The sequence below is a fragment of the Bombus pascuorum genome, chromosome 7 (genome assembly GCF_905332965.1).
Source record: "Bombus pascuorum chromosome 7, iyBomPasc1.1, whole genome shotgun sequence".
Lineage (NCBI taxonomy): Eukaryota > Metazoa > Arthropoda > Insecta > Hymenoptera > Apidae > Bombus > Bombus pascuorum.
This window is the reverse complement of record NC_083494.1, coordinates 8,880,573-8,903,387: the sequence shown is the minus strand read 5'-3', so window position 1 is coordinate 8,903,387 and position 22,815 is coordinate 8,880,573. Positions and strand designations below refer to the sequence as shown.

Sequence of the window (22,815 nt, the reverse complement as noted above, 5' to 3'; positions counted from 1 at the left end):
GTATGGCCAATTTGCCAATTTTATGACGCGTGATCCTTTACCTTATTTGCAGCGAGCTTGCACGACGAACGAGACCTCGTCGATCCCCTTCCTTCCGGCTGGATCCTCCTTTCAGAAACGATCCAGATCGAATTCTCGAGGCCGGGCCGTATCATAATGAAAACGACGACTTACTTCTTGCGTGTAGCGAGAGAACACCAGACTCTGCCTGCAATGTATTACGATTACCATTAGTTTATACAGTGTTCGATTGTTTAAACATATAGAGCAGTTCTCATAGCAGTGACCAATCTTTGTTTCTTTTCTTTTCCCTCTCTGTTTGCATCGAAACCGATCTATATATCTAGAGTATAGACACCCAGAATTATTGTTCAGAGATTTATTACCATTCATCCCTGCGTTACCACCAAAACGTAGTTGATACTCTTCGAGGAGACTACTATTGTTATCCACTCTCTCGTTTGAACATGCATCTACACACACTTGAATTCTCCGAGAGCGGGGGGAGGGAAGGGGAGAGTCAAATTGAGAGAAACGATTTCTAGAATCGTCGTCATGAATTTGAAGAGATAATCGCGACCGCTCTTATTCGTGTTCTGTTCTTTTTTTTTTTTTAAGTTTAGCGATAAGCGAAGCACCGTTACGCATCTGACGCAACATGTGTGATTTAAAGAGAGATCGCCTTTTAGGGGATAAACCGCCGTCCATGGTGGTGACTTCCAGGAGCTCGAGGGAGAAGCCCGGGGACAGAATGAATCGTCAGTTCCTCGCGGTACCTACTAATTTTCTCAAATGCAAATAAGGCAGTTCGTTTTCCGCTATATATATGAATCGAACGCATACATATATATATATTTACCTATATACATATATAATATATTTTATGTATAATATATATATATATATTATATGTATATCTTTGCGTATGCGTGTGCATGTGTGTGTACGTCATCTGCCGACCGGTCGCGAACGTATCGCGTCAGAATTTTCGGAAGATCTGTACGATTCCACCGATGCGTTTCTTTTTAAGTAGAACATCAAGCTATTTCTTTGACAGTTCAATTCGTCATTGGGCTTTTTCGACCAGCCTAACGACGCGCGAAAACGAGCGAACGATTTGCCAAGGGACACGTGTGCGCTCACATGGCGTCATGTTTCTTTCAATCATCGGCGATTGCTGGAAATTGATTTTTCACGAATCTAACGAAACGGAACGTTCGCCCTCCTTTTTTCTAACTTCAGACTTTAACGAAAAGAATCAAACAGAGAAATTTTGCGATAATTCGTGACGGATTAAAACTCGCGTAAACGAGAAGAGGATTCTCGAATGTCTCGACGTGCAAGTGCGATCGGTCGGCAGAGCTGTAACAGATTTTATTTGTTCTACTTTGGACGGCTACGAATCGTGCACAGGTATACAAGTATCTTATCGTTTACACCTCACTCACGCCACGTACACAAATCGCCCACCAAAGAATACTCCCGACATTCTCACATTCTGTTGCTTCGATGTTCGTCTCGAAGACCCACGTTCTCTACCCATACATGCGATACTGTGTAACTACGACGAAAATTTTATCTCGTGTGCCCCTATATTATTCCGAAACGTTCCACTCCGTGTCCGTGAATTCTCGCACGCTAGCGTTTCCCTCCGACGATTCAGCCTTTCACGATCGAATCATACGTTCATCGAACGACTGTTTCTCAAGGGAATCAGACATCGTCTACGATTCGCCTGAAGCGTGCGGAATTCTGTCTTTCGATGTCTCACCTAAATATACGTAAGTCCCCAGGCAGGAAACTTTGTGGTCGCTTTTTCGAGAAACGGCATCGCTATCATGCACGCACACATACGTACACACACATACAACACACACCCTTGCACACACCGAAGCGTGTACAGCGGCGTTCTGGCGGCCGTGCGGCTCCCGGATGACTTCCGGTCCAATCGAGCACCGTTTTCCTCGCACACTTTTCCCCCGAAAGGGAAAGCCTGCACCTATCTATTGGCTGGTTTTAATTCGACAGGTATACTTAACGAACGCGATACACTAAAATGCACACGTCTTTCCGGAGTGGAAGGAAATTAGGTGGAGAAAGGGAAGGTATAGATGGAAAATATGGACATGCGGTTAGCTTTCGCTAGGCCTCTGATTAGGAACGACGTGACGGTGTTGTAATAGGACGTGTTCGGACGTAGAATTTTCATGAGTCTGGCAAACTTACCAAGGATTAAGTAAGGGGTTGGAAGTTAAGGAAACAAAGGGATTGCGAAGTAAACGAGAGATAAATGGGGATAAATGATATGGTAGAGAATAGAGTTAAAGATGTGACGGTTAATCGGATAGCAGAGAAAGAAAGCAGAGGAAACGAAAACGTTTTGGATCTACTGTAGGGAAGGGGTACTACCAACATACGGGAGGTCCGATATCAATGTCCAGCGGTGGACGTAGGCACAACGGACCTCACAACGGGCACCACAACATGGCCGCGATGACCATCGAATATAACGGTCATCATCCACCGCGAGAGCCGCGAAAAGAGGAGAGCACTCTCGTGAGACGGAGCTTCCGAAGGAGTGGCGACGAGTGGCGCTCCGACAGTAGGAGGTGCGTGTGTAAAATTGGCGATCGTGCGTTCGTTTCTCCATAGAAACTTTCTATCTCTCGAGTATCCTATAATTTCGATTCTGTTTTTGTTTTTGGCTCGTTTCTTTCGCGCTGTTCGCGTCGGTCGTCCCGGGATTGCCAGTCTCTGGCGATACCTGGATGCAAAATTTCCAACGTGTCTTTTCTTTCATTCTCACGTGTTATTGAATCAAACGATGATGGATCTTTAATTGTTCAGTAATATAATTATTTCGAGTCACGCGAATTCGCCGTCTCTGGCAAACTCGGGATCAAAGATCGTTACGTAGCATAGGAGCTCTGTCTCTGAGTTCGAAAGTATTAGACACATGATAGAGTGCGAAACTGTAAACGGGACACTATACAAACAACACCGTATATATATACATCCATGTTAAAGAGAACACTCGCAGACGAACACACAGTTACCACAGACACACACGTTCTCGTATCTCCTGTGTATGTGGCGTGTCCATTAGGTTCACGGAGAGGAGGGGGAAAAAGACAGTGCGATTTCACGGTGGGACCAATGTCGGCGGCCCTCAGGAGGATTGGTCTTGGGAGGCCGATCGGCAAGGTAGCCAAGACAGCGCGACCAAAGACTCCGGAATAGACACCTCTAGCACGTTCACGAGCAGTGAGGACAGCAACAGGGGCGACCTGCCCAAGGTACGGGCCCGTTACTCGACTTTCGCATCGATCGATCACATTCGGCAATATACTTTTGCTTGTCGATCGAACAACACACATATACAGGCTAGAGTTCCATCGGTTTCTCTTGACTCTCGAGTTTCTCTCGAGTACAAAACATGGCCAGGCAGTCGCTTTCGATTAGAAGTATACACTTAGGAGAACGAAAATAGCCGGTGGATGATCGAGTAAAAGGGGTCTCTGTCGCGCGTGTGTCGAGAGAGAAAAAAAAAAGAAAAATAAAAAAAAGAAAAGTAAAAGAAGAAACAATTGACACGCTTACAAATTTTACAAGCTCTACTTTTTTTTCCTGCCGCGTGAATCGCGCCGAACTTGTATGAATGGCGCATAGAAAACCGTCGCGGATCTCTGTCGTCCAAAGTGGAATACGGTTTTTTTAATTCTTCCTCGTTCCTTGCTTCTCACATAGCTTTAGCGAAGAGAGATACATAGAACGATGATTATCTCCGTGGTCTGTTTAGTGCCTGATAATATTTGATTGGTTCATGTACCATTAGTGTAGTAGTTTTAGTAACGTTTCAACTTAACCCTTTCGTTCACGGCCACGCGTTTTAGAGCCCGTCGAATGTTCGATGGCAAATATGATTCTCTTTACGTTTCGTCTTCTTTTTTTTTTCTTTTTTTTTTTTTTTTTTTTGGATAGTTATTTAGTAGCGTACGGTAGCACCGTAGATGTAATTTGCCTTAGACGCTTTGTTCGTTGATCTCGTTCGCAAGATGGAACGTCAACTCGACCACACATAGAATCGAATGCGTAACGAAGGGGTTAATTAATTCGACGTAAGTCAAATGCCGGGCGAGCCGAAGTTTCAGGGAGGGAAAGATCCCGTCTCCAATCGCGCCTTGACGCGTCTTACTTCAAACACATACAATTTTCTTTTTTTCAATCTCTATATGTTTTTCCACTTTCTTTCTTTCTTTCTTTCTTTCTTTGTCATTTCATACTACATTAACGCGATACTTCGTACGACGAAGAAACCTCTTTTGCTCGATTCACCCCCAAACTTCGAGCTTGAAGGCTTCCGTGCTTGGATTCGCGTCCTTTTCGTTACGACATTACTTTCCGACGCACCAGTTTCTATATAGTATACATAATACATATATATGTATATATATCTTATATGTCCTATATATATAATATATATATATTTATAATATTTATATATATATATATATATATATAAATCGAGATCATTAACTGAATACTGGTTGCTACTATTGCGTGCAAAGTCCTTCGGACCTCCTTTCGTCGAGCGTCTTTCTAGCAATCAGCGACACGTGTCACGGAGCGAGAGTATTTGACGAAACACGTTGGGAATGCAACGTTCCTGGCAAACATAGTTGATCGCACCTGATCGCATGAGTCTTGGATTGATCTCACCACTAACAAGCTCTCGGGCCTCGCCCAAAAAACCTCCCCTGCCGTGATATAGCGACATAGAATATAGGATGCTTTCTTCGCGTACCCCCCATTCTCTCTCTTTCTCTCTCTTTCATCATTTCATTTTTCTTAAACTAGCCACGTATTATATATATATATATGTTCTTCTCTTGGATCAAACGACGCGACTCAACGGAACGCCAGCAAACCGGATCTCACGTTCTCTCGTCATTTATCGACTTCTCAGCTCATTTATCGATTGCCTTTCTAATCGTTTATCAAAACGCATCTCGATCTCCATCCTCCGGATATTCTAGAGAGACGTTTCTGTCCTAGTTATCGATCGTTTCGCGTTCTTCGCTAGTTTCACAGCGCCGTTCCGACGACTCGTGTGAAACGTCGTCTCGCGATACACCCGACTCTCATCCAAACCCTCACATCGCCACTGTTCATTCACCACACGATACATCCCGCTACGATATATCGCTTCGCGTTATTAAACGAGCAGGGGTTCAGAGGCGAGAGAGCGCGACCACGTTTAATCAAGTTTCCACGGGATCACCGTCGAGCCGTTTCGTTTGACGAATTTTCGAAAACGGAACGTCGCTGTTAATTGGAAACTCGTTTTTTATGAGCTTGTTTTTCGCGAGAAAAGATTATTCTCTTCGCCGCTGGCCCCTTACAACTTTAAAGCGAAGAATGTTTAAGAAGAGCTTAGATTGCCAATATAATCGCTCCTTTCTTCAGTTTTTCATCTTCATTTGGTAGAACGAAATTGAAACGATAAATTTCTAATGATATACTGCTGGTTGTACGTATTTGAATAGTCCACATTCATTCGAAAATTCTAAATTTTAGTTTATCTGGTATTCCATATTATAGGACACTCATGATGTGAATGATATCGCTATGTTGACACAGTTAATCAGAATTAACTCAATATAACCAGAGTAAATAAATACACGTAATCATGTTTCTGTATCGATAAAAGCAAACGCTGATACTGTCAAAAACGCTCGTATTCGGTAATTGCAAAGACAAAAATTCCATCTGGTTTGATAATCCTAATCTCAAGTATCAGCACGTATCCTAATACTGATAATAACGACCAGCAGCGTAGAATATAACACGATATAAAATCGTCTAAACCATTAAGATTTATCGTCCTCTTATTAAACTCTCAATCAATCGTAAAATGAAGCAAGTTCTACTCTACCATTTCAAGATTAACCGAAGATAAGCGCTGTTTAAAAAAATATCGAAGTAATAAAAAGGCTAGAGTCATTGCGTGAAAAGTCGAGCAAACAGGGCCGACATCATCGTTCGTCATCGTCGTTCCGGACGGATGGCTTGCAGCATTCAAACGCTGGTTTTCCGATAGCCTCCTTGCCGGGCGTATTTGTCAATTTGCCGGCGTCGGGACGGTCGATGGGCAACCACGGTTCGATTATCCGTTATTGTTATTACACGATCCCGTAAATCGGCTTGGAATTTCGATCCGCGCGCGGCCATTCTTTCGAATCTTTCCCACACTCCGTCTCGAATGTCTCTCGTTTGAATTCGTTCGAACGGAACCGACCGCTTATAAGCCATAGGAACACCGCGACGGTTTCCATCGGTTTGCCCGATTAATCGTTCGTTCCCGGATAGAAAGCTTCCGCGAACTTGTGAATTAAGGACGATCGTGAGATTCGAATCTCTCCCCGGTGGGTAAAACGATAGACGAGACGTCTCCAATGCTTTCAGTTTAAACGGCACTTCGAGAGAGAAAGACTAATCGACCGTAAGTATTTGGGTACTAGGAAACTCTAGCAAATTTTACTTTATTTAGTATCTTAACCTTGCTGGCTCTTTTATTAAGCATTTGCCCGACATATTTATTAAACTGTGTCAAGACATGAAGAAGAGATATTCAGCGACATACAAACGCGAAGCAGGCGTCAAGAGGAGGCTAGAGTTGAAGTAATTAAATTATGATATATAATATAGATTTACAATAAAGTGACTAGAAGATAAAGTAGAAAGCGTTGAATTTCTGTTAAACAAATACTTATGGCAGGTGTCTTAATACTTACGGCAACGTACATTGGATTTATAGACGGAAAGTATTTCACGAGACGACTTTACGACAGAGAATTTTCCTCCCGATGAAATAAAGCAGGAAATCTTGTATCGATTTTTAGCACACGTGTAGCAATGGCAGGGAGGGGGCATGTTTCAAAGTTTCTCCCCGATGAAATGAGGGAAATTATAGCTTCTTAAAGCCCGTCCGGAACACCCTGTACGAGTCGCAATAAAAACGACAATTCAGTGCTCGCCAAGAGGTCGAGGTAATTCTTGAAAAATTCTCGGTGCCGCAACGAGAACGAGGGAATTGCGGCTGTGTCACGGTGCCGGCGTGACCGAGTTCCCGAGGCCCCTTTTTCGACGGCGAAAATATCACTCGATCGTTCTCCTTTAGTTTCTACAATTACCCTGCGTCTTGATCTCGTAAGAGATCTTTGTCTCGAACGGGAACGAACGATTATCCTCGTGGCCAGTTTCGAATCGCGTGCATCTTCAGGCAAGCCGATATAATCACCAGTTTACGGATCATCGTTCGATAAATAGAAGAAGACAGGAAACTGTAGGGGATGGAAAGGCCGTGCTCCAATTATGCGAAGCAAATAAGCAAGATTAAATTCGGTCCGAATAAACGAACGGCAATCGAGCAATTTATCCATCGGCGATGAATCTCGTGTACTTCTTCCGTCGAATCAAGATCGACCTTCTTCCGGGATTGGGCCATTGTCCATTCAAGTCGCCGATTCCTCTTTTTAAAATCGTTTATGATCAGAAACCGTCGATTAGTTGATAAACGTATACGATGATCAGAATATCTAGAAATTGCATCATGATCGAAAATAAGCATCGTACGAAATTAAATTGTGTATTTCGTAGTTGATACGCGTGGATTCTGTTAATGAACGAACGCCATTCGAGCGGATAATGTTGATGAAACAATATTTGTGAGAGTTTCACGAGATAATCGTTTGCCATTTTGCCGATATCCCGGCTACATTTAATCAAAGTTACGTACGTTCATGCTACTTTGTTTTATAAATATCGATATATCTTCGTAATCCTGGCCATAACCTTTCGTTTGATTTTCCTTGGAAATAATAGTTTGAGAAGTTGAGATCTGCTAGGAACGTGACGACTGTCAATTCGTGGAGGAATAGGGGATTTCACGAATCGGTACCATTCCAAAACGTCCAATTAAAATGGCCGAAAGGATGGCTGGTTGTTTGAGAGAGGCGTACCTGTTTCATAATTAATCGAATTGGAGCACGGCCAAAGGATATCCGAAGCAGTGGTGAGTCTCGACGACCTCGTTAAGTCTCGTCGATCAGTTTCGCGGTGTCTTTTGATAAATCCGCGACTTCTCGGCGTCCCGGAAACGAAACACGGATGTAATTGGCTGCACCCGTGCAGTACCAGCGATGAAACGAAAACTAGTTCTCGGTGTTAGTTTCTAAGTTGCGCGTATTTTAAATAGAGGCAGAGAAAGCAAAATGGAAGGGAAAAAATCATGGATTGAAACTCACATTTCATATTGGGAGAACGGACATATTTTAAGCGACCTCTTTCGGGTTTAACAAGAGTTCTTAACGGAACTTTCGAACGCGCGTTTAACTCCGTTAATGAAATATTTAATTACAACTATTCCATCCGACTCTGTGCCGTGAAATGAAAAGTGGAAAGAAAAGCCCGTGTCGAGTGCATAATCCAAAGTTCCTTAGATCCTTTAATTAGGGCAAACAAAGAGAAAAAAAAAAAAAAACGAAAGAAATAACAAGGAGGAATAAAAGATAAACGTGACACGGTTCAGGCAGCCAATTATATCGGGGTTAAGCAAAGTATCGTAATAAATGAAAGCTGAGAGATACGATTGAAATTAGGATTTAATATAGAACCAATCGTCTCCTGTACGAATGATACTTTACGATATTTGTCTGCGAAATCAAAGTGCCACGACTCACTCACGATCGACACGATCAACTGGAAACCGAAAGGAGGCGACCCCTCTCCCTAAAGTAGATCCACCAGATGAGTCGAGTCGCTCTTCGACAGAGAAACCTCAACTTCAACGGTGTTTTTTTTTTCTTTTACGAAATGCAATCACGTCGCTGTCGCATGCCTGGAACCTTGAGTACCTCGAACATCGGACGTTCGAAGGGACAGATTGTCGCTTTTCTGCTCGTATGCCTGTTGATAAAGCATGTCGCAAAGCATGAACATAGTAACTATTCATAATGTATAGATGTACGATCATTAGATGTACGATAGCGTGCTTTCTCCTTTTGTCGAGCTTGATCGTTCTACCATTCGCTCTTAAACATGTAGAGTCACTTCACATACGAACACGTTTTTGTAAATCTGGAGAATACTCGAATGAAATATTTCGATCGTTAAACATTTACGAAATTTGTGTAACATAGCCATGTATATTACAATTGAATCGATAACAAGATTCGAGTATCCTCTGTGTCGCGCGCATCGCATCGCCCACGAAGGCTACCATCATTCTCTTCAGCTTCTCTTTCATCAGAATGCCCTGCGACAGAAATATCCTGCGACTGATGACGCGATCGATACCGAGTTCCTTTGGTGGCTTGATTAACGCTATACAATCCGGCAGGCGCAGGATATTCTTCCAGGAAGGTCAGCTTGAATCCATCAACGTCACAGTCCGTTTCACGAATTACTTTCATAGCGATCAGTCGAGTCACGCCAGGAATTTGGAAACCAATGCACGATATTACCAGACACGAATCCTCCGGAGATTCCGTTTCGCATCGCATTTGGTTTCCAAGTTCTTCGGCGTGAGAAGACACGCGTCCCTTCCACCCACCTTCTTCTCATCTCACGCGAATCCGCGACAGAAGTCTGACAATGAAAAGCAAAGAAAAAAACCAAAGAAAAACCGTTCTCCGCGCTTCGTAGCATCCGTTATCCTGGCAAGTGAGCAGAGACGGTCAGAAGATCATTGGCCATATGGTGTTGCGAAAGCAGCCCGGAAGCGGCTCCGGAAGCAGTAGTAGCATACTGGGGCTGAAAGTGGTCGGCGGCAAACTGTTGGAGGATGGCTCTATGGGCGCCGTCATCGAGAAGGTCAAGAAGGGTAGCACGGCTGACATAGAAGGTCAACTGAGACCCGGTAAGAACGATAAATTTAACCTCGGTGCCCTAGAATCCTGTGCCTCCAAAAGCTTTCCTCCTTCCTAGCTTCGACCAACTGTTTCATCGACTCTGTGATTCGTAGAGTATTTCAGAGAAAGACAAAGCGATTCTATATGCATTTTCTGAAAAGAGCTTTGGCACTGTTATTTAATATGTTATTTTGAGCGACAATTCGAACCAAAAGCTTCTAGAGAACGATTTAATTTTTCAGTTGTACGTTCATTATATCATATTCATTTACTTCGCAAACTCTAAATTACTGGTAGTGCAAATATAGCGAGAAGTGACCATCCTTATCCATAATATGCGAACTATCTCCAGTTCAGGCGAAATTTATCGACGATTAAATAAGTTACGTAAACGCGAAGTGCTTTAACGTCTCCTCAAACCAAAAGAGCCTTCGTCGGTTCGATCCAACCCGCCACAAACGCAGTTTCATCACCTGAAGCTAGAATCACCGTGTCAGGACTTTTCCTCCACAAAAGCTCCAAATACCATCCCCTTGCATACCCCGATCCATTGGGAAACCTCGGTAGCATTTCCAGCGAGGGGCTCTCTGTCCGAAGTAAATAAATCCCCCGCTGTCCACCCCCTCTCCCCCCGGTGCCGGAGGCGATCCAATAGGAGAACAGACCGGACATTCAACGATTTCAGGTGACGAGGTGATCAAGTGGAACGGCAGGTCCCTCCAGGGCAAAAGCTTCCGTGAAGTTTACGACATCATCGCCGAGTCGAAACAGGAGCCTCAAGTGGAGCTGGTAGTTTCGCGGAATCTATCGTCGACGACGGGTCCGATGACGATGCCTGCGGGGCTGACACCTACAGCGCCGATGCCGTCAAGGAAGATCGCCGCGCAGATCCAGTGGAGACAAAAGCACCCGGAGACGATATCCGGGCCACAGCAACCGCATCACAAAGGTGACTATGTGCTTCAAGCTTCGTTCGTTCCCTTCCTTCTTCTTCTTCGTCTATTTCTTCTTCGACTGTGTTTCTTTTCTTTCCTCCTACCTCGTTGGACACACGCTCTCAGGATCTGTTCTCAGGCCGTTCTCTTTTCTTCTTTGCCTCCCTTCTTATCTGGCCCGAATACATATACATGTCTCGTAGAGTATACTGTATACACACACGGTCGCTGACAGATGTTTTTAAAATGCAGAAAAAAAATGATGATAGCATTTAAAACGCCCCCGGAGCATAACGCGCGTTTAGACGACAAGGTAGAGAAGGTAGACAGTGTATCAAGGAGTAGCTCAGACAGCTACTCGATAGATCACACTTAGGATGTGTTATGGGAGTTTGCGAACGAGTAGTGGTTTGAGAGAGAGAGAACTTGTACCTCGTTCCACGACGAGTACTCGGTCTCCCGTTATTGTACGAGGTGCTTGTTGAACGATAAAAGATATCAATTTATCGACGATGATCATTATCATTGAATTAATGACGCACACGATGTATAGTTTTACGATGTTGGAATATTAATAAAGTCGGAAAAGTGGTAGATTTGTTACGTAGATCGTTCAGCAAGTCTACCTTTAGTAGTATATTGTGTAGTATAGAGAGTTCTAGAGCTAACTTAGCAAGATACAATTTGCCGTATTTCTCCAGATCGTTGAAATTTTAAGAGAATTTGCTAAAGTCGATAAACCAATCGGTACGAGAGCATACGAGAAAATATCGGGTCCCTACCTAAGTCATACCATAGACATAAGTACAGTTAAGCGTATTAAAAACGACGCTATATTGTCACAGATTATATGATTTTTCGTATTCCAGGTCTTAAGAAATGTATTCTATGGGGTAGGCCTCAAAATTTCTTAAATTTCTCGATCCCAAATAATCGGTGTCTCTCTCCTCATCCGTGTTTGTGGTTCTGTATTTTACTCCCTTTGAATCTTTCTGTTCCTTCCTTTCTTGATTCGATAATCTTAGGAAGATTCACTGGGAAATGGTAAAACGAAACGGGTTTTACCATTCTCACCGTAAAGTAGAACGAAAAAAGCAACGATTATCGAGTGCACCGGTATCGAGATCGATGCTTAACGAGAACCATTACGACTGTTATATCGCTTTCTGTATACCATCGATGTTATCGTAGAACGTAGAAAGTAGTGCCAATGCACCCCCTGCTAACACCGCCGTTTTTACGATACATAGTTTTATGGGAGCAACAACTTGAAACAGGTGAATCTTTTGTGTCTTTTTTTTTTCTTTTTTTTGTATCTCTACCCCTCGTTGACCACGAAGGACCATACATTTAAATCCTTCTGTATATAATGCGCCATTCTGCGATTTACCCACTTTATAGACTCTTCGAAAAGCTGCACCGTTTTACGATTCGAGATTTACGATGAAAAAGGTTTATAAAAATGAAGAAAGAAACGTAGGCGTTTACTAACGTTTCGCTTGTATGACGATATCAATCATCGTGTTTCCGAGGTGGATAACACGATTATTAAATTAATGCGTTTTAATCATTCTTTGTCTGTGTAATGTAAAAACGATTGTTTGAATAATTGTTATTGTGAAGCAGTGTTATTTTATAAACTGACGATAGCTAGACGTCTTCAGGAAGAGAACGTACGGAAGAGAAGGCAACACTGCCGACGTGTATGCACTTTCCATGCTGCATCGCGGGGCTGCGTATAAACGCATCCGCGAACCATTTTACTGCATCTACCGCTAATCCGCCGGCTGCGTTCGATGCATCTACACAAGGATGCGTTATTTTCGCTATCGGCAGCTCGAGAGAGTATCCTGCACGTGAATTGTGATATCTCCCGAGGAATGGATGTATCTGCCCGCAAATTGCATTACACCCTGCTGATGGAAGGGAAGTTACGGGTTTTCGGCGAATCTTACAGTGATTCGATGGTTAACGCGGTTGCAACCATTCTAAACGTAACCTCCCGGAGTAATCTGTGAATTTCCATGGAATTAAATTTCCCAACTCACGGGATGCAACCACCAGACGATGTATGCACGCACGAACTACCGTCGAATCTCTGTAACCCAGTATAATCTACCCGTTTCCCCTAACCAAGAATAATCCAAATTCGTGGTCGCAAAACGTTTTCCATGGTATAACAATTTATCGAACATCTCGCCGTAAGTTCCTCGAATTTCTTGCATTTGCCTGAAACTCGAACGTCACTCAATATTCCCCGGCTACCTCCGCCTGTATTCCAAGATTCGGTGTCCTAGTAAAAGATCGTCGAACCCACGTCCCCGTTCGCCCAAACGTTTTACGAGTTCGTTCGCGAATTTTGCGTACACCTTTCGTACACCGCGATACGAAGCATCCAACTAGCTGCACACGATGCCATCTTCCCTCTTTTTTCTCTTTTTTCTAGCCATTCGCGAATGCTCGTATCACGTACGATATATACCTACACTGTTTTATATATGTATATATATATATATCGTATATTACATAAATAGACCCCTTTAAACACACCACGTAGCCCAAATTCCACCGTTCGAAGCTCTACCAGGTGTACGAAGAAGATCTAAAGTCTAGCCGGCACTGAACAATCACTTGCAGAGTTATACGACGCGAGGCGCGAGAAACCTTCGGTTTTAGTGACCTCGCCGGGCTCGCCGGATCTTCACGCTCAAGGACGCGCCAGGCACCTCCGACACACTTCCGGCAATGCGAACGTCGGAGGTAATCTTCAGGTGAAGCTGAGCTTCGATTCCGTGGCGCTACGGTTGATCGTCACGTTGATCTGTGCGGCTGGGCTCACGCCCAGGAGCAACGGCCAACCCAGAAATCCCTACGCCAAGATCTTCCTGCTTCCGGACAAGAGGTGAGTGAGCTCGATTGGCCCAGAAACTGAGTACGCCTCTACGTGTGCTGTATTTTGTCTTGCACCAACTTGTTTCTTCTTAAATAATTCTATTCCTCCTATCCTACGTTACGAACGAGCGATATTTTATAAGAAAAAAAAAAGTTATGTTCCGGCGCTGGAACGAGTTTCTTCGTTTTCTGCGAGAGATTCTCGATGGAGAACGTGCTTCGTTTTTCTCGTCGAATGTCGATAAACGGACGGTGTATAGATCTTTATGGGCCACGAGCGTGCGTTTCAAATCACCGACGGAAATTTCCATCCTTTTCGTAGAGTAGAATACAGAAAGAATCGAGCACACGATGCTCGATGGCGCCGGGCAAAGATTTCGCGAGGGCGTTTATGCGCGTCGTGGACAACAGTGCGATCATGTCGAAGTCGAAACTGTCCTGCTTTCGAGATAAATCATTTCCTAAAGAAGCGTTCGCGAGCCAAAAGATAGCCGTTGAACTTGGCCGGGCTGCCAAACGGTCTCGCTGCTACACCAGAGTTCCCCAACCACTGTTTCGTTTCCCTCCCTCGAAGTGGCGTTGTCTTGTTAATGCTCGACATCGATCGTCTGGTATCGCCCCATTTGCACGTCGATTCTACGAACGTATCAAGGACGTGTTCTATCATTCACCCTTCTATGTAATTCGTGTCCCGATGCAGCGAAAAGTCGAAGAGACGAACGAAGACGTTGGCGAACACGAACGATCCAAAGTGGAACCAAACGTTCATCTACGATGGAATCAGGAGGCCAGAGCTGAGGAAAAGGGCGTTGGAAGTAACCGTGTGGGACTACGGGAAGTACGACACGAACGATTTTCTTGGCGAAGCGATACTGGAACTGGCAGCAGCTCATCTCGACGAGGAGCCCGAATGGCATCCGCTGACCGGCCACGGGGAACACCGACATATTGGGTATGTGAATCAGCTCGGTAGACCTTAGGATGTTTCACTTCTTCATGCCTCTGAGATGAGACGCAATCGCTACAACGCATTCGTTCGCTTGTTGCAATGAGAGACTAGGAGAGATATCTTAGAGATTGGTGACTGACGAATACTCTTTGCGCTTCTTAGTCGCTGAATGCAAACAAAAAGTAAACCGAGTCTTCTAGAAAGCTTGTGAGAAGGGCTAGGCCTCTGTAGGCGTGCAGCTATTTTTTCCGAGTATTTAGGCTGAGGGAGAAGGAATCCGTCGACGGTCACGTGCGTTAACCCTTTTCTATATCACGTACGATCGCGGTCTATATACGGGCAACGTTTAATTCCCGTTGAATCAACGGAAAGATGATAAAGAAAAAGAAAAAAGAAAAAAACGAATGAAAAGACGTTGAATAATACGATGCAGCGAAAAGAGCAAGTATTTTCCGAATGACGTCGCGTCGTTCAGCGAATCCGTTCGGCTGATTCTTTTTCACCTAGCGCTAGCGAGAAGAGCGTAGCGTGAGATCTAAATTTCGCGTTGCACAGATACTATCAGGAGCCCGATGACATGGTGATAACTCCGGTGGACTGCCATCTCAGTCCACCGTCGACGACGTCGCGGCTGAGCGACTCTGACACTTCCGAATGCGATATCACGGACTGCGACGTCTCCAGGGAGCAAAGGAGAACAGCTGACGGTGCCAGTATAAGCAGTATCGGCAGTTCCTCCAGGTAAGAGCATCCTTCGAAAATCTCTCTACGTCGCGTCCCGAGAACTCTTCCACCAAACCGCCCCGAAACGATATACAATATAATATAAAACCGGGGGAGAGAGAAGAGCCCGTGCTATTTTCACGGCCGACGCGGCGCAAAAACCTTCTTCCACGACCGCACACCGGCCGGGATAACCGAGAACAGGGACCCGAGTCGAAAGTTGAAAACGTTTCGTAACGAGAAATAATCGTCAACGTCGTCTATCCATCGTCGATCCATCGTGGGAGTATACGCGGATCCACGTAAACACCGTCGATAGTAAGATGCAGATAGAATTAACGCTATGAGCAAGAAGTTTGAGACCGCCTCCTTCTCGTTTTCCTTTCTTTTTGTTTTCCCTAAAGACAGTACGCGTTTAGTTGCATTTACGCGTAGATATCGTTACTTTATTTGCATGTAGACACATAGTGCGCTTTGGTAATCGTTTTCTCTCTCTTTTTTTTTTTTTGTAGCACCCTCGGTTCGTCAGTCTAGTGTATTTATTTAAGAAGAAACATTCTAAAAGTGAGCCGATTCTTTTTACAGCGAGATGTTAACTTCTATATCAACGTTATTTTCTTTCTTTCGTTAAAGAAAGAAAAGGAAAGAAAAATATATAGATGGTTCGAGCTACGCAAGAAATGACGACGAAAACGTGAACGATCCATGGGGTGGTTTCAAACTCGTGTTCGATAGTGTGCCTCGCGTTGGCCGCAAGCTGAAGAGGAGACCACGAGATTAACGCGCGTCGGTTCCTCTTAATCGATCCACGGACCGTCTTGAACGGGCGACGAAGAATTTGTCGAGAAGCGGAGAGAGAGAGAGAGAGAGGGCTGTGTCGTGCAAGGTCCCACGTGGCTGAACCAGTGCAGTTCATCAGGAATTAATGATACTTAACGGGAGTAGCGTGCCGATGTCCTTGGCCAACAGAAATCGCGTTACTAATCTGTTCGAGAGTTCCTATTCCCGGCTTAAGATCTCGTTTACAGGTTCCGTAACCGACACCGCAACTGTCGACGTAATGGTTATTCCCTCGGTAGCGTGCGACTTGGTCTTAATCGTCAATAAGACGAGCCGACGCCGCTACTCGAGATTAGCCGCAATTCGAACGTTCCTTCCATGCATCGTTGCTCTTTCTTGCATGGTTGCACCTCTTCCGGTTCATTGAGGAGACACACGGCTCAGGCGTGCGTAAGGGATGGTCCAGGATTGATCGTGCAATTCCTGTTATTTCGGACGATATCGTGTTTACACACTGATAAATATTTCATCGATTATTGATATCATATATCGATTCTTCGTTATTCCAATCAAATTCTGTAATTTCTCCAAAGTTCGACTTTTGGAAAACTTGTGCATGAACTATACTCGTGTTAGAGGGTGTGAATAACGGAGTCCGAAGGGGAGCAGGGTGTTTACGCGGCTTAGTTGCTCCAAGTCGGCTGAGACCGATCTCACCAGGTGAATCTCCGGATGATTGAAAGAGGAGCATTTTTGTCTGTTGTGCTTGCGGAAGGCGGCGTCGCCATGACGTAAAGGCGACGACCACAACGACGAAAGGCAGACAGAGACAGAGACAATGCGGCGGGAGTGAGAGGTGTGCGAATAAAGGTGTAGGTGGGAGAGGGAGGGTTGTGGGAACGAGAAAGAGAATTAGAGAAAGGGAGAGGAGAGAGGCCGTGAGCCAAGTTATAAAACTGGGCAACAAGCCAATTGACATGCCAGTTGGCCTGCAACCACCGCTGGCTGCGGAAGCCAGCCCCTGAGCCTCGTATCCATATTAATATTCCAACGATGACGTCCGATCGTTATTTGTGAGTGCAAAGTGCTTTCCCTCGAATATCCCGGTTCTTTATTTTTCTCCGAGGAAACGAGAAAAAAAAGAAAGAAACACGGACTATCGACAAAGTGGCGGAGTTGAAACCGACAGGGGGTGAAAAACGGAAGGGTGAGCAAACTGGGAGAAAAAAGGGTAAAACAAAGAGGATACGAAACGAAGCCCACGGCTACGGACGGTGGTAAACGGCGTGTCTAAACAAATTCACTTTGAACGAGACGCTTAATAAAGTTTTTTGTCGTTTGCACAGAGGGCACGGCCCGCAATTCATTCAATTTCCCCTGAATTTCGTGGCCACCGGTATCTTTCGAATCCAGTGACTCGCGAGGGTATAGGTCAGGGCCTCTGACGAGTTAATCGACTTCCTTTTAAACTCGCCAGGATCTCTGACTAGCTTCGAATTTGCTGATTTACACCCGCAAAGACTGGACCATATATCCTTTTATCCGAGTGTTAGTTTCTCCTACGGGGAAATTCAGTGTTTCGATGTGTGTAACGGTGGCGAAGTAGCGAACGCGTGTGACGCGGAAGAAAAGCAACATCGAGTGTGAGCTAATTATCGTATAGCATTGTTTGAATTACTCGTGGCCCTAATTCGAAGACCGCTCAAAGAACCGTTGAAGATCGAAGAACCACGAGGTTACCACTCGTCCGTGCCGTTGCAAGGAGGAAATATCGAAGAAGGAAGGAATCTCCGTGCCTCGGAACTCGCTGCCGCTTTGTCCCTCGTCCGTTTGTGTCTCTCGGTTACCGTTCTCGGTTCTAATTGGTCGAACCTTTGTAAATTTATTCCACGGATGATGCTTGAAATTCTCGAGCCACGTTCCCTCGAGAGCGTTCTCTGGTTCTCGTAGAGGAGTAATGCGATTGCCATGCCGGCAGGAAACTCCGCCTGCAAGCTCGTTCGTTTTCGTTTGTAATCAATCGCCTTATCTGGTCCGACCCTCTTCGATTCGAGGGTGCTCGAATAATAATATCCGTAAGTTTGCCGGGGACTCGTTGAAAATTGCACGACACAGCGTCGAAAGCCCACGAAGGAAAAGTTGCCGGATCTTCTTCGTTGAAAATTTCGCGGCCGGTTTGTTCAATTTTTCATCGAGCACGCACGTCGCTTCCGCGATCACCTCGAGGTCGCTACGTCGAGGAATCTGTAGAAACGAATCGGAACGGCGTGCATGCCTCGTTAATCCACGCTGGCCTCAATCTGCGAGTCGCTGACCAATTTTTTCTCCCCTCTTCTTCTCCCTATCCGTTTCATCCCCATTGAATGGCGATGATACGGCGAGATACGGTCGAGGCGAGCCCACAGAAAGACACGCGCGCTGCTAATAATTGAAACATCCGGCGACATCCGAGGGAGCCGATCGTACGGTGTGCAGATATTTAATAACCTTCAATATCACCTAATAGGATTATCCGAAGGGGTTTCACTGGTTACATTAATAAATCCATCGTCGGTTGAGTCGGCGGCCGCGACGTGTCGTACAGTCAGATTACTCTCTTTTCTTTCACCGCTACGTTCTTTCAGCCCGTTTTCGAGGGCACGGTGTAGATATTCTTTATCTTTTTTTTTCTCGTTCAATCGATAATCGAGGAACGTCTATAGTACCCAGTATCGCGTTAACGATGATTCTTCTAACGAGAAACAAAACATTCTAACGAGCCGTAATTTCTCGCGTTGGCGCTAGCCATCCCGTCTATTGATTTTCTTTGTTATTTATCTGTTCTGTTGTTTATTTTTTAGGTTTCATAATATGCCGTCAAATTATAAGCGGTACGGCCATTCAAACTTATATTTCCTCCTCTCTCTCACGAATCACGCAGTCACACACGTTCTTGCATCCTCACCGCTAAGTTAAATAGCATTCCGAGTGTAGATTAATTATTAACGAACGTGATCGAATACAAGATATTCGCATATATAGAAACCAACGAACGCAAACTGACGCGATCTCTCGACTCTAGCTGTCGAGCTAGATCGATGAAAACCAACGTAAAGAAATAATAAAAGCAACGTAGCACGATGAGTGCTATGTCAAAGAGATCGCGGCGTTTGTCAGACGTATTTCCACGTTTCCTCGAAAGAGGCGACTAACGACGCCGTAGTTTCGCGTCATTATCGACGAGAAACGACGGAGATATAGAAATCCTCCCGGTAACCGTTCACTCTGGACGCACTCACGATGTAAAGTCACTCGAACGTGTCCGTGTGCATCAATGGCAACAGGAGGGTTCGTCTGAGAAATCGTTCGATCGTACTAATTCGTCTTTCCCGTGATAAGCTGCCTTTATTTCTTTGTCTTGAAACGTCTCTCGTTACGTCCAACGTTGTACCGAAACAATATTCGAACTCTATCAACCTAGCGGAAATTCACGTGGGGATACGCTCGTTAAAACGACTATAACTGATCTTCCAAACATATTCGAGGTTTTTCGCGTATCGAGCTTCTATGCAAGAGACCAGACGCACGTCGACTTTCGGTAATAGTCGCCGGAGGCTGCTTCCATCCACCCACTTGATGTTCCTGTGTTTGCACGCGGATCGTTCTCTCAGTCGCATGTGCACCGATCGAATGAACTTTATTCGATAGACGAACTGAATGAAAGAGTTTAGCACGTCGGCGTGCTGTAGATACGCTCGACGAGAAACCGTGTGTATGGTTCGTTTTTCGTCGAACAGCACACGAAACGATTAGACTATATACGAATGAGAAAATGAAAGTTAAGAAGAAAGAAAAGCGCAAGAACAAGTAGTTGCGCGCAGAGATTCAGCAGGTCACCGATCATGTAGGCACACGTAGGCGTCATCGTGTCATCGCTTCTTGCATTTGTCCCACGTTTTACGAGACTTAGATTGCGCGAAAGGACATGGCTTTTAGTAACGCTTAGTGCAACGCGATGCATCGGCCGGGGTGGCTCCATTCCCCTGTTCTTTTTATTTGTCCTCTCTCCGGCAAGCTTTACGTCGCGTCAGTGGATATTTGTTGGGCAACGTCCAGTTCGCCGGGGACGTTTCGCGATGCTTATTGGTGTGCCCGTTGCCAGGAACCGGGACGATGACTGTCAGTGGCACCGTTCTCGAAGCGATTCGCGCGCGATCAATCTCCCGGCTACGGTTTTGTACGCATTTGGCTCCGTTGATCAGTTGCGGAGCCATTGTTTACAGCAGCCAGGCCAGCCTTTCTTTACCAAGTAGCTTCTTGGCAACCGAATCTGTCCTTCCATTTCGTCGAGGACACCACGGAGAAAACCGTCCAATCTGTGTCCGGCTTTTATTGGCAAATAACTCGTAAGAGATTAGCTTTCGCGCGTGGATCGCGACGTTGTGTATTTGCACTTTGTAGATCGACCGGTTTGCGACCAGTTGTCCGTCCGTAAAATGAGGTAACGAATATTAACTCGAAAGTATAATAATCCTTTCCGGTGTTACATTGGTGAATGGATAAAACAATGAAAGTTATCGAGAAACGCGAGTCTGCTAAGTAACGCTTCATCACAATCGTTGAAATGTACCGCTTGTTGTTCGTAAATTCGTAACTCTTAGTTCTCCAGTTAGCCAGACGCGACGACGAAAGACGCAACGCTGATTGTTTCAAGGCTGAATAATTAGAGCGACTGTTTGTATAGTCCGCATATCTGACAGACCATCGTAGGACGTGCAAATATTTAAATGGAACGAGCTCCTGACGAATTTTAACTATGGACCACGAGATTGCTTTTAATCTGCGGGATATCGGGAAAACAATCTTTTTGTGTTCCTTTATTATTTCTGCCACGTAGTAGAGTAACTCGCATCCTGTGTTTTGGTCTGCCGCTTAACCGAGTTCGTTTCGTGCGTGTGTCAGGGGTCGGCAGAAAGACCACGGCACGGTGCAACGCGCAGCGTAGAGAATGCATATTTGATAAAGCATCGCCAATGAGAACCAGCCTGGCCGCATGCACTCTGTAATCTAGCGCGAGATCACAGCACTCGCCTTTCCCCTACGTCCATAATTTAACGTAATCTAAGCGTGACAAGACGATCACTAATTGGCGAAAAAATGAACGCATGCCGGAGCAGCCACTATTCTAGTCCCCCGCCGGAAAGGGAGCTGTGCATCGACGGGGAGCATCGAAGTCGAAGGGACATGTCGCCGCAGGGGCGTAAACGGGCCGCCATCATGATACGGGATCAGCCAGCGTCTATTTCTGGTTACCAGACCTATCGCAAGGTGAGTCCCGCTGCGTCATTTCCACCGATTTTCACCGAATACCTCGACGTTCTTTTTCTGTGAATTTAACGATCGTTCGACGAACGCGTAGTTTACGTACTCGTTGTAGATTGTCGGATGTAGATTTCGCCAGTCATCGTCTTTGAAAAATCGCACTGAATCTTACAACTGTGATAATAGGCGGAAGCCGCGAGCGAAGAACGTGACAAGTAATCGGCAACCAACAATAACCACAATCAAACAAAATCAACTGACTTTTTAAAACTTGCTGTAAATTCATAGTTAACTTTTCAATATACGGAACCTTTTTTCCCCTTCTAATAGATACGATTTAAATATTGGAGCCACATTCGTATTTCTATGAATCGTTCAATTATAAAATCGTAAAAGAAAAAGTGCACAATCCACGACCTGTAACTTACCAATTTGCTACTATTATTAATTTGTAACCGATCGTAGTACGTATAGACTTAAATACACCTATTCTATCCGACACTTTCGTGGTTCGCGTGCGGCATTATCGATTCGTTTTCGCCTACGGAACACCTGGACGGCGTAGTTAAATATCTGTAATCCCCAGGACGATATTCATCGAGGAATGATGGGCCACAGGTCGCATAGTGCAGCACCTATGGATTCGCCGAGCCTTCGGTATCGCGGAAGGTCTCAAAGTCCCACCGGTCATCGCTCTCTGTCTCCGCCGGAACATAGATCCATGCTTTACTCGCACGGCTACGTTCCACCCAGGTATGTTGTATGAGTTATCGACGTGAGCCACAAACGAAACCGTGATAGAGCAGAAAACGAGAACGTTTCGCTTTACGCATTCCAGATTCAGCTCGAGGTCAGCGACAGCCACTCCCACCGGAAGTCCGAAGAAGAGACAATTGCCTCTGATTCCGACGGCTCTGAAGGAAAGGGCTGTTCAGGATCCCGAGGAACGGGCGAGATTTATGAGACACCGCAATAGGCAGGTGCATACCACGTATAGGAGTACGGGTACGGGAGGTGAGCTCACTTTTCCCATTTTGTTCGCCGGGTTATTAATTTCAAAGTTTTCGAATACCTCGTGATACGAGAACAGTAATGAAACCTCGTGAAAATCCGCGTTCCTAATTGACCTTGTTTCGGTAATTTTTGGCTAGCGTGAATACGCCAGGATGAACTTTGTAATAGGATGTTATTAAAGGGTGGACGTTTGACGTGTAAAATTGACCGTAATTTTGAAACAGTTTGATAACAACTATTTTTATTTTCCATTATATTAGAATTTATCTGTGAAGAGGATCGGTATAGAAGTCGTAGGTTATTGGATATA

The 22,815-nt window shown here is 45.0% G+C and overlaps 1 protein-coding gene across 17 annotated transcripts in view; it reads left to right on the top strand.

Annotated features, from left to right (window-relative positions):
- Positions 1 to 22,815, top strand: part of LOC132909167 (regulating synaptic membrane exocytosis protein 2) — a 69,043-nt gene that overhangs the window by 27,977 nt on the left and 18,251 nt on the right. For 10 of the 17 annotated variants that reach the window (XM_060963797.1, XM_060963793.1, XM_060963790.1 and 7 more), the window contains 12 exons: positions 2,396 to 2,609; positions 3,107 to 3,296; positions 9,706 to 9,919; positions 10,597 to 10,860; positions 11,692 to 11,739; positions 13,484 to 13,748; positions 14,439 to 14,690; positions 15,243 to 15,428; positions 19,031 to 19,060; positions 21,347 to 21,497; positions 22,078 to 22,244; positions 22,330 to 22,505. In XM_060963797.1, coding sequence (XP_060819780.1) covers positions 2,396 to 2,609; positions 3,107 to 3,296; positions 9,706 to 9,919; positions 10,597 to 10,860; positions 11,692 to 11,739; positions 13,484 to 13,748; positions 14,439 to 14,690; positions 15,243 to 15,428; positions 19,031 to 19,060; positions 21,347 to 21,497; positions 22,078 to 22,244; positions 22,330 to 22,505 — 2,157 coding nt within the window. Of the gene's footprint in view, positions 1 to 689; positions 773 to 2,395; positions 2,610 to 3,106; positions 3,297 to 9,705; positions 9,920 to 10,596; positions 10,861 to 11,691; positions 11,740 to 13,483; positions 13,749 to 14,438; positions 14,691 to 15,242; positions 15,429 to 19,030; positions 19,061 to 21,346; positions 21,498 to 22,077; positions 22,245 to 22,329; positions 22,506 to 22,815 lie in introns of all 17 variants that reach the window. The other 7 variants (XM_060963791.1, XM_060963795.1, XM_060963792.1 and 4 more) reach the window with 7 other exon arrangements.